The sequence below is a fragment of the Aristolochia californica genome, unplaced genomic scaffold (genome assembly GCF_029961685.1).
Source record: "Aristolochia californica isolate CCGP_79_NKW_82.1479 unplaced genomic scaffold, dmAriCali1.0.hap1 SCAF_8, whole genome shotgun sequence".
NCBI lineage: Eukaryota > Viridiplantae > Streptophyta > Magnoliopsida > Piperales > Aristolochiaceae > Aristolochia > Aristolochia californica.
This window is the reverse complement of record NW_027182279.1, coordinates 34,109,406-34,126,128: the sequence shown is the minus strand read 5'-3', so window position 1 is coordinate 34,126,128 and position 16,723 is coordinate 34,109,406. Positions and strand designations below refer to the sequence as shown.

The window sequence follows — 16,723 nt, the reverse complement described above, 5'->3', positions numbered from 1 at the left end:
TCAAAGAATCCAATGAATTGCTTGCTTCCAAAGCCTCCGTGTCAGACAGACCCCTTCGGGGATGTAGGTTCATACCACCCTCCTCAAATGCATCGGCTACTGAAATTTCCCTTTGTGTGGAGAGAAGGAAAAAATTACTGAAAGAGTTTCTCAAAGGTTCCTGCTCTATCCACCAATCATCCCAGAATTTAAGAGATCTACCACTGCCAACAAAGAATCTACCGGCTGAGGAGAAATTCTGAAGAAGCAAATAAAGAGATCTCCATATTGAGGATAGCCCTCTCCGATTTCCTCTGGACATCCATCATGACGAATTCCAACCCAGCTTGGCCCGAACCCTATCCTTCCAAAGATTAGAAGAATTTGTATTGAACTTCCAAATCTATTTAAGAAGTAAAGCTTTGTTCATCTCTTTTGATATCTGAATCCCTAATCCACCCAATCTCTTAGGAAGACATACATCATCCCATTTGACCAGTGATATTTGAAAGAATCACTTGATCCTCTCCAGAGGAATCTTCTTTTCATTTTATCCATGGCTTTGCATATAGAAGATGGGCAAGGCATAAAGGATAAAGCATAGTTTGGGATGCCAGCAATACAAGATGTAAGGAGGATTAGTCTGCCCGCCTTGTTGAGGAGGCACCCCTTCCAAGTTGCTAACTGAGATTCAATCTTTTCGATCAATGGGTTCTATAAACTTTGGGAGATACGCCCATGAAAGAGTGGGAGACCAAGATACTTTGCTGGAAGAGTAGTTGTAGAGCAACCAAATAAATTTGCCATTTCTGCAAGATTCTCCGGGCTCACATTAAATCCTATGAGAGAGGTCTTCCCCCAATTAACTTTCTACCCCGATGCTATTTCAAAAAGCCCTAATATTGCTTTTATCCTCCTTGCACTATCCATATCACCGATTCCAAAAGTAATAGTATCATCCGCATACTGCAAAATCGGTATATTAAAAGCCTGGTGGGGGCTTGTTGGGGAAAGCCATGCAAGGTCAACTGCCGAATAAAACATAGCAGAGAGGAATTCTGCTACTATGTTGAATAAGAGCGGAGAGAGAGGATCACCTTGCCTAATCCCCCTAGTTCCTTTAAAATATCCACATACTGAACCGTTGAGGATCAGAGAGTAGGATGCTGAGCCCACACAACTTCTTATCCAAAATCACCATTTTTCTCCAAATCCCATTTTTTTCCATCGTCTCATCAAGCAGGAACCAGTTAACTCTGTCAAAGGTTTTTCAAGATCAAGCTTAAGGGCGATTCTCGGGTCCTGGTTACGCCTGAAGTGGTCCATAAGCTAATGTGCAGCTATTGTGGATTCTAAAATTTCTCTCCCCTTGAGGAAAGTGCCTTGCCCTTTGTGGATGACGATGGGGAGCAATACCTTTAAATAGTGGGCTAGGATTCTTGCAATAATTTTATATGCACTCGTAACCAGACTGATAGGGCGAAAATCCTCTGGTTTCTCCACACTTGCTTTCTTTGGAACCAAAGTGATAAATGATGCATCGATGTTGCGGAATGTTATGCCATTTCTGAAAAAACCATCGATCATAACACTGATATCTTCCTTAAGACAGGCCCAAAACTTTTTCAAAAAGTCTCTATTAAAACCATTAGGACCCGGGGCCCTGTCACTTTCCATGCCCAAGACGGCCCCGCTCAATTTCGTCCGAAGAGAAGGGAGATTCTATAAGTGAGGCAGCTTCGGTAGAGATACGAGAAACTAATGTGTGAAAACCACAGTCTGTTGGTACACTCCTCCGAATATAAATCTATAAAAAACTTAACCAACTCATTAGCAATTGTAGTTCGACACGACGTTACCTCATTAGTAATGCATAATGAGGTAATTCGATTGGATCTCCTCTTTGCCGAGGCGATGTCATGGAAAAACTTTGTATTCACATCTCTCTCCTTTAGCCATTTAAATCTGACTCTTTGCTTCCACCGAACCTTCTCTTGATGGAGGATAATATTGAGCTTATAATTTAGAGAATTTTGGAGTGAAAACTCATCAGAATTTAAATACCTTTGTTCCTCCACCAGGTCTAGATCCACGATCTGAGAGATAAGAGAGCCCTTCTCGGCAACCATAGAGGCATGGCGACTAGTTGCTCACTCAATTTTTCCTTTTAAGAATCACAGCTTAAGATGGAATGCCCACTCCCTTCTACCGAAGCTTGCTTCCTTTGTTAATCGTTTTTGGTTTCATGTTCCTAGATCAGCTAATTTGTTAGCTGACTCCTTTGATTGTTGTTGTTTTGTTTTGGCTTTGCCTTGAATGGTATTCACCATTTTCAAAATAAAAATAAAAATTGTTTGTACACTTTCTTTACTGTTTGGAACATTTTCATTTTTTAGGTTTTGGGCGGCATCTGTTGATGAGCTTTTTTCTTTTTTTTTTTGAGTAAAAGGTGTAAATGCTATTAAGAAGCAGAGAGAAGAGTACAATCCCTATACCATTCTGTTGATGAGCTATAAACACTTTCTTTAGTGTTTGAATAGTTTTACTTTTGGCTACTTCTGCTGAAGAAACTGTTTGAACACTTTCTTCACTGTTCGAACAGTTTTCTTGTTTATGTATTTTGGAGGTTGAACTATTTGAATGGTATAGGGATTGTTCAAATAGTTTGTCACTTCTGCACTGCGTTTTGCCTGATGCTAATTTAACTATTCGAATACTCTACTATTTGAATAGTAAGAGTTGTGGAGGCTTGAAATGATTTAAATATCTGCTCAAAACTTACACAAAACGTATTATTTGTTGCAAATATTTTTACCATCAAACTTGGTAGAAAGAGGATCTTGAGACCAACATTTTCCCAACAGTTGTTTCATTAATCTCTGCAAAGTTCGTTTTCAATCCACATGTCATGCGACGACTCACGATTCAAGATGAATTGCAGTTCACCTTATTTACTCAACCCTTTTCTTTGATGAACAAATGGACCACATTGGGTTCTTTTTACCATCTAGGATAAAGTGAACCTACTTTTTGGATTGCTGCATTTCACGTTAGAATTTGGTTGTTTGTGATTTAGGATCATTGACATGTTTACACTTATTAAACTGAACTAGTAGTATATTTATTTGGGTTAACTATCCAGTTCTTCTGTTCTATCGTTGGTTGAGGTATCTTGTACTGCATGGTTTTGTTGTCTCCAAGACGTGGTACTTGTAGAAAGGCTTAATGCAGTGCTTGTCAATGTGAACTGGATAATGTGATTCACTTATGTTTTTTGCCATTCAGGGTTTCAAGCACTTGAGGAACTATATTACAAGACATGGTTGCATGGGTAAATTTACTGTTTTTGGTTTATTTTTGGTGAACTCGTTATTGGCTAGCATATGTTTCTACTCTATGTAAAAATAATGCTACACACAAATGTTAACCTTTTTATTTCACACTTTTGCATCCTTCCTATGTCTACTGTCAGAATGCAAAATCATAGTGGAAAATAGGAAAATGATAGAAATGGGTAAGAAAGGATGGCTGAAAATTAGGCTCCATCTGTGCTTCCCTGAGGACTTGGCTGCCACCTGCCGAATGCTTGCCAGGACTCCTATCCCCGGTCTTGGAAAATTAATGATGTGTGCTTTATCTGCATTCATCCCTTGGGGTCTCTGGCTGGAGCGCAATCAAAGAAGATTCAATGCCAAATTCCGCACTCAAGATAGAGTCATTGAAACCATCTCAGGCAATATTGCTACTTGGTTCACTCTCGAAAGCCTTCTCCCCTTTCTTGGGATCATCCATAAAAAAATAATTGGAGGAGCCTAGCCCAACTCCACATTTCTTCGAAGCCCCCCGTCATCTGTGAATGGACCCCGCCTCTTGCTGGAGTCCTTAAGTTGAATTTTGACGGATCTTTTCTTGATAATCCTGGCTTAGCCGGTTTCGGTGGCGTGATTCGTGATTCTCTTCGGAACAAGATTGTCTCTTTCTCCGGGCCTCTCGGTATTGCAGACTCCACGACGGCTGAGCATCAAAGTCTTTTTAATGGGCTTCGTGTTTTTCGTGATCATTGCTTAGGAACGATCCTGATTGAGGGAGACTCTAAGGTGGTGATCGGTTGGTGCGAGAATGCCTCTTCACCTCTGTGGCGCTATTGGGATGCCTTTTTTGAAATTTTGGATATTGTCAATCTTTTTGATTGTTTTTGGTCTCTCATTCCGAGATCAGTGAATTCTGTGGCTAATGCTTTAGCCAAACAAGGAGCCTCCTTGCAATCTCTTGTTGTTAGGAGTTAGCTCCTTTTTGATCTCTTAATAAAATCACATTTCATAAAAAAAAAGATGTCCGAAGATATTTGTTCGACCCCTCGGACTTTATTTATATTTACTGTGAGAAAATCAGCTCAAGGGCATTTTGGTTATTTTACATAATCGGATATTTCATATTATGGCACTATCTTGTTCAGTATGCTTAATTTAATTTACGTTCAAATATTTATTTTCATAGGAAGTGTAGAATGGGAGTTATAAGGGAATAAGCGATTTTATGTAAAGAGGGGCATTTTTGTAATTTGTCATCCAAACTTAATAAATAGCATTGGGGGTCGTGCACGAACACCAACACAGCTCATTCAGAGCTTCTTTGCTCTTTTCTCTTCTCCCCTTCTTTCTGTACCCTCTCTTCTCTCTGTCTCTTAAAGTTTCACATCTTTTACAGTTACATATTACAAGTTTCTGAATTTAAATTGAACTCTTCTAAAGAAACAAATTAGGACTCTTAAAAGGAGTCTTCTTCCTTGTTATACTCAAACACTACAATGAAATTCCCTTCATATTCTATGTAATTATTCTAACACTCCCCCTCAAAGTGGCACATGTAGATTGTAGATGCTGGCTTGCAACCATTAGATGCCGGGTTGCTGTGGGTAGATGGCAGTTGTTATTGAAGCTTTGGTTATATTCCTTCAGGCTGAGTCTGATGAAGCATGATGTGTAGATATGAGTTTATTCTGCACCTTGTTTAAATAAAAAAATTGAAAATGATAGGAACTGCATTGAATAGAAGAGAATATAATATTACAAAATCTAGTAGCTAGATAACTACTTGCATACAAACAAACAACAATACAAGAAGCGAATAAGAACAAGAATGACAATCAAACTGGACAATGAAAAAACAAAATAAATTAACCTGGGTCAAATGGATAAGTGTCACTTTGCACAAGAACAGATAAAAGAACACCCATTTGGGCCAATGAATCAGCCAAACTGATCCTGCTTCTCAGAACATGAAGCCAAGATATCTATATACCATCACAAATCACCAAAACCTCAATGTTGAAGGAGGAGATACTTCTTTAGAGAACCACCCAACAACCACTTGAGAATCCCCTTCAATCACCAATGGAGACACAAATTGCTGTTTAAAAATTTGCAATCCTCATAGCAGAGCTGAAGCTCTGCCTCTATTGAATCAAAATTTCCAAGGGTGTAGTTGCCTACAAGATCTGTTCCAAAGTCACAGGAAACACCCCCACTTCCTCCAGGACCGGGATTTCCATTGGAGGTATTGTTAAAATTAAACTTTAACCAACCATTAGGAGGAGGTGGTCAAGTATCATCTTGGCTCCTTACAGAATCTACATAAGTACCCTCACACCTCCAAGGAGAGCTTAACGATGGGAATTAACTGATCCAATTTTGCGAATAAGCTTTTCAAAAAAAAAAAAAAACGAAAAAGATTTTATAGGCTCTTTGCACAAAACAATTCTTCACAAAAGATTATGGCCTTTCTATAGCCGCTTGAGTTTTGCAATTGGTGAGTCTATGAGAGTTCATATATTTGACTTCAGTCAAGGACAAATCAATCTTGTCGGCCATGGTGAAACAAGTGAATGAACTGATGGAGAGCATAAGGCACATCAAACAATTTTCTTGAAATTGTAGTTGCATGGATCTTTAATTTTCTGCTAGTCTTGAAAATGCTAGTTGTATGGATCTTTCACAGTCATTTCTCAAAAAAAAAAAAAAAGCATTTTTCTCTGTTCCTTAGGATTCCTCCTACCTTAGCTGGCCGGGTTCCCATGGAGCTCCCACCAAAGTTTTTCTTGAGCCAACCAGGGGGAGGGGCCATTTTAATATGATATAGCATCAAGGAAAGTGGATGTTTCTTGTTCAAAAAGCTTGGTGTGAAAGATTTGGAAATTGAAAAGAGCATCAATGGGGTTTTATGTTACCTATTAGATCCACTGTGTTTCCTTAAGATGTAAGAAAAGTTTATAATACTATTTTATATCTTATAAATGTGCCTAAAATGAATGATCTTTTCCAACTCTTTTGTTTTCTTTGAAGGTGTTTGTTCTTCTTATTTTGGTCTTTAGTGGGTCTAAACTTTAGTGTTTATTTTGGATAATTGTTTTCTATGCAGTGGGCAAAAGGTTTTTGTGGAGGAAAGAAATGAGGAACAGTTAGTAGAGATTATTCCAGTCACGATTGAGGTGAGTTCGACTTAAAGATCAAGAGATTCCACTTGGCACTAATCAGTATAACATCATCTTTCTTGATGCAGGGTTTGACATCCTCCGGGTATCTATTGGCCATTGGTGAGGACAAAAAATATTATGAGCTTCATCCTGATGGTAACAGGTAGGCTATCTGTACTTTGTTTCTTATAACCATAATTGACATAGATAAGATACATCCTATTAGTTGTCATAGCAACAATAGCTAAGGCAACCCCAAAGATCCAGTTCACCGAATAAAGGTGACTTTGAAGTTTAGAAAAGCCTAAACTACTTGGATTAGCCAGGACTTTATAGCTTTTTTTCTTTGAAGAGTGCGTATATTGAAAAAAAAAAAAGCCAGGACTTCATAGCAAGTATTCAAAAAAGAAAAAAAGATTTTTTATAATTGGAGAAAACATACTTTTGTAGAGAAAAATTCCTCCCGCTGGGCCTTCCTCCCCCAAATTTTTTTTTCTCTTCTCCCTCTCGGCGTACCGTCAGCGTGCTGCCTCCGTCGCCGTTGCGCGCTGGCCTGCCGTAGTCTCTCGCCGCTGAGGAAAACGACGCGCTGTGAGGAAGATGATGGTTTAATTTTTCCTAAGTTAGGAAAAATTAAAACCATCGTCATAAAAATAATAATTTATATTTTTTATTTATAATTTTTTTAATTTATTCAATATATTCATTTTATAATTACTGTATTAAATTAGTGATTTAATAGTCATAATTAAAATATTTTTAAAATAAATATTTGATAAATTGTTTTGGTTTAATTATCCCATTGCTATAATTAATTAAACCAATGGTTTTAAATTTCGTGACAATATATTATTAATTAATAATACATAAAAGTATATATTATTTATTGATAAATATATATCTATATATATATTTTATTATTGTATTAAATTTGTGGTTTTTAATGTTTAAATATATCTTATGTTATTAAAAAATAATTTATTTTTATTATATTCGCTTATGTTATTTTTAAATTTTATTTATTTATTTTTAATTATTTATTCTAGTCACACGTAATTATTGTATTAATTTATAATAAACTATAATCATTAAGTAATATAATATAGTTTTTCATTAATTAGGATATTAATATATTTTAATACTACACGTTAAATCACTTATAAGTGTAGTAACCATGTTTATTTTAGTTAATTATCTGTTTAGGAAGTATATTATAAAAGGTTACTCATTCTCTTGTTTATATCATATTTTTCATTTGGAGGCACTAACACTGGAATCTGTTTTCCAGTGAACTTGAACTCGTCTACACTAACACCCAAAGATGAGTTGAAGTTGAATCAATTTATTTAAGATGAATTGAATTCCACTTCATTTCAAGTTCATTGTGGACTAACCCCCCACCCCCCCCCCCCCCCCCCCCCCCCACAAGTAAAAGAGAGTTACCCTAGCAACAAGAGATTGTAGGGAAACTCCTTGTTTAGCTAAAGAATCAGCAATATCATTTGCTGATCTAGGTACATGTGACCAAAAACAATCAAGAGAGGAAGTAATCTTTATTATTTGATGAAACATTCTCCAATGATGCCGAGGAGGGTATTGAATTTTTGAACACCAGTCAATTACTACCTTTGATTCTCCATCAATAATGAGTAGAATATTAAAGTTGTCCTGAAAAGTCACAAAACCTTGAAGAAGACAGACATTTCAGCATTTGTAGAATCTGAAATTCTTAGCGTTCCTGAAAATGATAGAAGCTGAATACCCATTGAATCTCGAATAACTCCAATTCCTGCTTGACCTGGATTGCCAATAGAACTACCATCAAAGTTGAGTTTTAAATAACCAATCGGAAGTGGACTCAAGCTAACCATGATGGGAGGGCGAGATGGAAACGTCATATGAGCAATGATATTCCAATTGTGTCGAAGAGAAATATCTCTCATGGTGCTAAACTCAGATTGAGTGTGAAGCCAAGAGGAGATATGTCCTATAATCATTGATGTAATCTCATTTTCAGGTCTGAACTTGCTATTAAACCTTCTGTTATTTCTCTCTTTCCAAATACCCCAAGGGATATGAGCTAAGCAAGCTGATATAATAAGCTTTCCCAATTTTTGAATCCTAAAGTCAAGAATCATTTTGCACATTCCAAAGGGAGTCATTGGAATGCAAAACTGAATTCCAATCTATCAAGAACATTAGTCCAAAAATAAGGACTAACAATAAATGATTTATTGTTTCATCAGCCTCATTGCATAACGGACAAAGGGGACAATAGAGCTGATTACCACGTTTTCTCAAGTTATCCACTGTTAGAATCTTATTCAAAAGTGCACACCATAGGAAGAAAAGAACCTTTAGGGGACCAGAAGTCCTCCAAGACTGCATCATGATATATATCATTGTTAAACCATCCACTTGAGATATGTATATGCCGAAGAGATTGAAATAGACCACTATTGTCACTCATTCATATCATTTTGTCTTGTTTGTTTTCATATATCTGAACTATACTAAGCTCTTCAATAAGATTAGAAACCAGATTAGTTTCTAATTCATTCAGACCTCTTTTAAAATTAAAATTCCAGGATTATCCTTTTTAATATGCTATATCTAATTCAAAATTAGGTGGTGTTACAGCACACACTTATCCTTTTTAACATGCTATATCTATCTCGGAAAGGCTCCTTATCAGTCCACCAATGAGACCAAAATTGAATCTTGTCACCACAGCCCATATACCTTTTTCAAACAGAGGAAGAAGAGGATAAAAAGATTTCCAAAGCGAGAAAAAATTTTCTTCCTCGAGTCCACCAAAAATTTGAAAAACCTACCTTAGTGGCTACCATAGATCTCCAAATTAGCTGAGAAAAATTATTGAATTTCCATAACCACTTAAGGAGGAAGGCTTTATTCATTGTTAGAAAATACATCCAGGGGTATTTTGGTCATTTTACCAATTCAGTGGTTACTTTCTTATGTAATCTTATTCTCCATTTAGGGGGGAGGGTTGGTCCACAATGAACTTGAAATGAAGAAAAGAATTCAATTCATCTTAAATGAATTGATTCAACTTCAACTCATCCTTGGGTGTTAGTATAGACGAGTTCAAGTGCATTAGAAAACAGATTCCAGTGTTTGTGCCCCCAAATAAAAAGTATCATATAAACAAGAAAATGAGTAACATTTTATAATATACTTAAATAAAACATATACCTAAACAGATAATTAACCAAAATAAACATGGTTACTATACTTAGTGATTTAACGTGTAGTATTAAAATATATTAATATCCTAATTAATGAAAACTATATTATATTACTTAATGATTATAGTTTATTATAAATTAATACAATAATTACTTGTGGCTAGAAAAAATTATTAAAAAAAAAAAAAATAACATAAGCGAATATAATAAATAAATAAATTATTTTTAATAACATAAGATATGTTTTAACATTAAAAACCATTAATTTAATACAATAATAAAAAAAATATATAATAAATAAATAAATATATATATATATATCAATAACATAATATATATTTTTATGTATTATTAATTAATAATATATTGTCACAAAATTTTAAACCATTGGTTTAATTAATTATAGCAATGGGATAATTAAACCAAAACAATTTATCAAATATTTATTTTAAAAATATTTTAATTATGACTATTAAATCACTAATTAATATAGTAATTATAAAATGAATATTAAATAAATAAAAATAATTACTTTATAAATAAAAAATATAAATTATTATTTTTATGATGAGCCTTCCTCGCTCTCCTCTCCCTCTCGACCTCCGTCGCAGAGCACGAGAGACCTCTTGGCTCTACGACTCTCTTCTCCCTCTCAGCATACCGTTGGAGCGGCGCCTCCGTCGCTGTTGCTCGCTGGCCTGCTATAGTCTCCTGGCCAGTGAGGAAGATGATGGTTTAATTTTTCCTAGGTACGCCGAGAGGGAGAAGAGAGTCCATCGTCTTCCTCACTGGCGGGAGACTATAGCGGGCCAGTGAGCAACGGAGGCGGCGCTCCTACGGCCGAGAGGGAGAAGAGAGTCCTAGAGCCAAGAGGCCTCTCGTGCTCTGCGACGGAGGTCGAGAGGGAGAGGAGAGCGAGGAAGGCTGACTGGGGGGGGGGGGGGGGGGGGAGACGATGGTTTAATTTTTCCTAGGTACGCCGAGAGGGAGAAGAGAGTCCTAGAGCCAAGAGGCCTCTCGTGCTCTGTGACGGAGGTCGAGAGGGAGAGGAGAGCGAGGAAGGCCGATGGGGGGGGGGGGGGTGCAACGCGCGTCCCGCTCTTCAAGTGATTGATTCGGAAAATAGGTCCGAATCTAAATTCCCTGTTTTTTGCCTGAGTGAATGAATTGACATGATTCACTTGAAGTGGAATTCATTCTACACTAACCCCTTAATCTAATGAACTAAGTAATGCGGGAGTAATTCATCTCACTTCATTTTGGACTAACCCCCCCTTAAATTATATCAATGGTTAAATTTTTATGTACATAGGATGTGTAGTTAGGGACATATAAGGAGATTAAGATTTATTAAGTGTATAGGGGCATTTTTGTAATTTGTAACTCAAAACCCTTATTTAAGAAGTTTGGGAATTCATGCACAATTCTCAATGAAGCCTTTTAGGCTCTTCAGAAAGTTATTCTCCTCCTTTCTCCTTTTTCTCTCAAATTTTCCCTCTTCCTTCACCCGATCTTGATTTTTACATGGTATCAAAGCAATAGATCGTTATTGGGAGCATTCTACTGTAGATTCTTGCCATTTTTTAAGAGGATGATCTGCTCGAAGGAGAAAAATTATAGGTTTTTTATGCTAGTTCATCAAAGTTAAGTTTTTTCTTCTTTTCTCTGCCATAACCTTAGGGTTACTAGTCTTTATGAATCATTGAAAGATTTTCTACACTTTGATTGCCTAATTGGATTCCTCATTGGGTTTTTTGAGATCTGCGTAAATTGGCCCAATGTTGGATGCTTGGCCCAATGTCAGAAATGAAGTGTGTTCATTGTGGCAGAAATAATCATTATTTTGACTTATGCTGGGTTAAGTTTGAGAAACCTGCATGGGTTAATTCTACAATTCCTGATAGTGGAAGTGGGAGTTTAGATTCTTCTATGTCGATTACATCGGGTGCTCCAAATGAGGTGCAACAATTGGTACAACAAAAGTTGCAGATTGCTCAACGCATGGCTCAGATCTCTATTGCCTCGTCCTCAACATTTGTAGCTCATGCTTCCATCCTAGTTCCTAGTTCTACCAGTGTTGACTCAGGTATGGTAGCTTATCATGTTTACTCATCACCATCCTGGGTTCTTGACTCAGGAGCCTCTAGACACATGTCAGGTATGTTATAATTGTTTTCTAGTTTGAAAGAGTCTTTGTGTATTAAATACGTTAATCTTGTTGATGGTTCTACTTCTCCTGTTCTAGGAGTAGGGAATATTACTCCATCTTCTTTTCTATCTCCTGAGTCAACACTTCTTGTCCCCAAGTTTCCCTTAAATTTGTTGTTGGGTAGTCAGCTAACCAAGTCCATGAATTGTTCTCTCACATTTTTATCCTACTCATTGTGTTTTTTAGGATCTTGCGACGAGGAGAACGATTGGTTTCGCTCGTGAGATAGATGGATTATACACCTAGAAAACCATTGGCAGAATAATATTTAGGCGTTATATACCACATATAATTATTTTTATAATTATTACCCCAAGACAGTTATTTAAGAGAATCTGGGAAGTCGTGCACGATTCCCTATGAGCCTCTCTTGGCTCTTCAGAGAAAACTCCTTCTCTTTTCTTCTCAGTTTTCTCCTCTTTCTTCACCCAAATCTTCATTTTTACAGATGCCTTTTGACTCCCAACTCAGGTTGTTTTAGGGGACCAAATCACTCAATCCTTTCCATTGAGTTGGCAGTAGCGACCCTCTAATCAATAAGAAGGTTATCAAAACAGCAGTTTCATACAAATTCCAACGATCATTAAAGTTACTTGTAAGGATGAGCATCAGTGATAAGAAGCTTAGGGCCTCTGCAACCAAAAGCAGTAAAGCATAAGAATGGCAAACAGGCCCGTCTCCCAGCAAACGACCAGTCCAGATGTGAATGAAGGAACCATTACCAGCATGAAAATGAGAATGATTCTTAAAACCAAGGAATGAGCATAATAATTTTCTGCCACATAAGAGAGGGCTTTCTATAATGGATACTGCTCAACTACCACTTTTCTTCTCAAACATCAAGCATCATATCCAGCATATGACTCCACATAACATTCATGCAATAACCAAAATTTCAAATCCATTTCATAGGCTGATGCCTTCTGACATGCAACCTGCCAATATTTTTAGGAAGACAATCTAGCTTCCACATGATGAGGCAAAATTTAAAGCTCGTGTGTCCTTCACTTTCCAACCTGCAACAATTCGTTCCTTCTTAACATACTCTACAGTTTGTTCTTGTAAGGTAAACATTGGCAAGTCTTCATCTTTTCTATATAGTACATTTAGATACCTGGAGCCTTGGAGTGTTTTGTTAGTCTTAGATAGAGTTCTCTCAGTCTTGGGGTATAAGTTGATTGTTCCATTTCTAGAAGATTATTCTTAAATGACTTGGGTATTTACTTTGAAAAATTATTTATATTTGTGTACCCTGTTTGAATTTTTTTTTTAGGGAAATACAAATTTAATTTGGAGCTCTTTTTGTATACTTTGCTCTGATAATACTTTGAAAAGCACAAATGTTGTAGCTAGCACAAAAAATTGGCAATCACTTGAAACTGTTAGTACAATAATATTTCAATGCATGGTCTCAAAAGGCTATATTTATTGGATGCTATCATATTAATAACATGCTTCAATTTTACATAATAAGAATCCTTCTATCCTCATCTCCATTTTATAACTCCTTTTTATGTTATGAATAAACTAACCCCTGGGCAACCAAGTGCTTGTATCTTGGATATCATGCACTCAAGTTGGGCGGAAACGTTATGGTCCTTTTTATGAGGAAAATGTGTAAATTTTTATTCAAGGAGAGAAAAATACAACCTAGCAAGATGAGCTGTCCTCCACAACAAGGTGTTGTTAGGGAAAAACCACGATGTCCTTGAAAGTCGGCCAAGTGATTGGCAGATCTGGGGGTATGGATCCATGTACAATTTAGATTGAAAGTTATCCATATGCCGCCGGGGGGTTGGGTCCGAATTTTCTTGGCACACCAATTGATGACGATCTTGGAATCTCCTTCGATGATGAGGGGCCCAACGAGACGGTCTTGGAAGACCAAGAGGCCTTGAAGTAGTTGTTACAAGGTGGGTCCAAACCCACCATGACCACACAAACTGGCATGATGAGTCACCATATGAGGTGGCATGATGAGTCATCACACGAGCTGGAATCCTTATCACATGAGTTGGAAGATTTGGCAATCTTCCTTGATTAATGTAATTGATTTATCTTCCCTTGATTTATGTAGATTTGGATAATCATGATTGATGTAATTGGGATATTAGGGATCCTAATTTATCTTTGAAGTTTCCTTAAATATGTAAAGGAAATAGTATAAATAGGGGTCTTGGTAGAAGTGTTCAATCAAACTCTCCACTTCTCAACTTGTGGAAGAATCTCTCTTTTGCCTAAAGTATTTTCTCTCTTTTTCTCTTCTCTCCTCTCTACCCGAGCTCTCTCTCTCTCTCTCTCTTTACTCTTTTTTCTTCTCCCTCTCTTATCTTTCTTGAGGTCCTAAATTCAACATGGTATCAGAGCATCAAATTTAGGATCCCCACGTCAAAAGAATGCTCTAAGAAGTTATGATCAAAGCTACTCCATAAAGCCTCTTTGTGAAGTAAGATTGAAGCTTGTGAGATAAGTTTTTCATTCTTGTTATTATTACTTGATGCTCTTGGTTTTCGGATCTTTAGAAGATGGTTTAGAGATAATTTTATTGCTATCTTCATCTTATGAAATTATTGAGATTTATGCATCTCGGATTAGAAGAAGTTTACCAAGGCAGTTTTGTCGGTTTACAAGTTCTTGGCTGAAAATTGGTTATGTTCATAAAAAGTTATAATTTTATGGGAAAAAGATTTTCTTGATGCTGAAAAATGTTCTTGAGCCTATTATGAGTGTTTTTTTTTTTTTTTTTTTTAATGAATGGGGGGGAGAGGGGGGGGCCTGACTCCACAACAAAGTATTGGAGTGAAAAGCCCGCCTTGGCTTGGAAGTCTGCCAGGAGATTAGCAGAGTGGGGAATGTGATTCCATTTACAACTTGTTAAATTGGGTCCAAGGTTCTATCCCAAAATGACTAGTCAACTTAGGAAACTTATTTCCCAACTAATAAACTCAAGATCTTTGTACTCAATAATCTATGTGGGACTATTCCTTAACACTCCCCCTCACGTGTAGACCATCTTTTGTGGCTCTACAAGTGGATAATTTAGGAGTAGGCAGTTTAGGTGTAGACCTCTTTTGTGGCTCTACAAGTGGATAGTTTTTAGGTGTAGGCCCTCTTTTTGTGGCTCTACAAGTAGATAGTCTTTTTAGGTGTAGGTCCACATATGAGTACCTGCTCTGATACCATGTTAAATTGGGTCCAAGGCCTTATCCCAAAATGACTAGTCAACTTAGGAAACCTCTTTCCCAACTAATAAACTCAATATCTTTGTATTCAATAATCCATGTGATACTATTCCTTAACACAACTTAAATGGGAAAATAAATTACATATTCCATTGAACATATCCCAATGACGCCATGGGGATCTGACGGAGTTTGCACACCAATTGATAACCACTTTTGAATCGCCTTCAATTCAAGAGGACCAAAGAGATGGCTAGAGAAAAATTTCGGCCCGTGCAACAGTCCCGAGAGTTTTGCTATGGTAGAACCGGAGTGGCCAAGGGGTAAGAGAAGAGGAGGTTACTAGTTGCATCATGGATAACACAACCGAACCCTGCTAGACCCGGGCAACCGGAAGCACTTCCATCAAAGTTGAGCTTTATATGCCTGGGAGGAGGGAGGACCCATATAGCCATGGTTAGGGCGGGGAGGTTGCAGAGATAGACCAGCGATTGTCTGCTAGTTTCCCCTAAAGTTTGAATCACTAAAGTTTCTGAATTCTTTTTTATATAGGAGCCAAACAGATACTTGGCTTTGTTAGAACTTTAAAAGGAGAGGTTTTGAATTTGAATTTCCTCCTGTTACGTTCTTTCCAGAGTGCCCAAATGATATGACCAATACAGCATGATATAATCATTTTACCTATCTTTGGGAGTTTGGAGTCAATGAATGAGAGGACAATGTCTGCTAAGTTTCCCGAGGCACAGTATTGGAGGCCAATTTTATTTAGAAGAGATATCCAAACCAGATGGGTAAACTGGCATGATAGGAGAATGTGGGTTGCCATTTCTAGGGCAGTTTTACAGAAGGGTCAAAGAGGGTCCAGGATATGGGTGCCCCGACGGATTAAGGATCAGAATTTAAGATTTTGTTCCTGCATACAGCTAGATGAAGAATTTGGCACGTGGCGTGGCAAGGAGGTCCCGGGCGTAGGTCATAGGGTGCTTTGGGTGTGTTGTGGAGTATTTGCTTAGGAATTTGTATGCAGATTAAGATTTTCTATTTGGGAGCCTCCTTCCTCCGGATACTATAAGCTAAACTTTGATGGTAACGCCTTTGGGAACCCGAGTTTGGCTAGTTTTGGTGGGGTGATTTTTATCCAAGGGGCACTACCATTCTCTCTTACTCTGGCCCTCTCAGAATTGCTGACTCGACCACTGCTGAGCTCTCCGGTCTCCTTCACAGCTTGCGAATTTTTCAGAATCACTTCAGTGGTCCCCTTATCGTGGAGGGAGACTCCAAGGTCGTCATCGGATGGTATTTCACCTCATCCTTCCCCCCATGGCATCATTGGCAAATTTTTCTTGATATTTTGGACATTGTATCCACCATTTCTTGTACTTGGTCTCATGTACTTAGTTCAGCCAATTTAGCTGCTGATTTCATTTAACATGAGAGGACAGTGGGCGTTGTTGGGTGGGAAGTGGTGTGGGACTGCAGTTTAGGATAAGAGTGGGTTAGGAAGGGATCGAAGGTTGGGGAGTTGTGGAAATAGTGCTATAGAGGTCAGGTTATTAGGATTGGTTGGAGGCTGTAAGTATTGATTAGATTGGTGATTCAGATTCAAGGCATCAATCATTTGCATGGGAGCCTGAGAAAGTGGAGGATCTAGGTGTTCCCTAAATGTGGTGAC

General features: G+C 37.5%; 1 protein-coding gene across 2 annotated transcripts in view; it reads left to right on the top strand.

The window, feature by feature from the left end:
• Window positions 1-16,723, top strand: part of LOC137938761 (biotin--protein ligase 2-like) — a 38,026-nt gene that overhangs the window by 19,492 nt on the left and 1,811 nt on the right. For both annotated transcript variants that reach the window (XM_068783792.1, XM_068783793.1), the window contains 3 exons: window positions 3,265-3,310; window positions 6,397-6,466; window positions 6,538-6,614. In XM_068783792.1, the coding sequence (XP_068639893.1) occupies window positions 3,265-3,310; window positions 6,397-6,466; window positions 6,538-6,614 (193 nt within the window). The remainder of the gene's footprint in view (window positions 1-3,264; window positions 3,311-6,396; window positions 6,467-6,537; window positions 6,615-16,723) is intronic.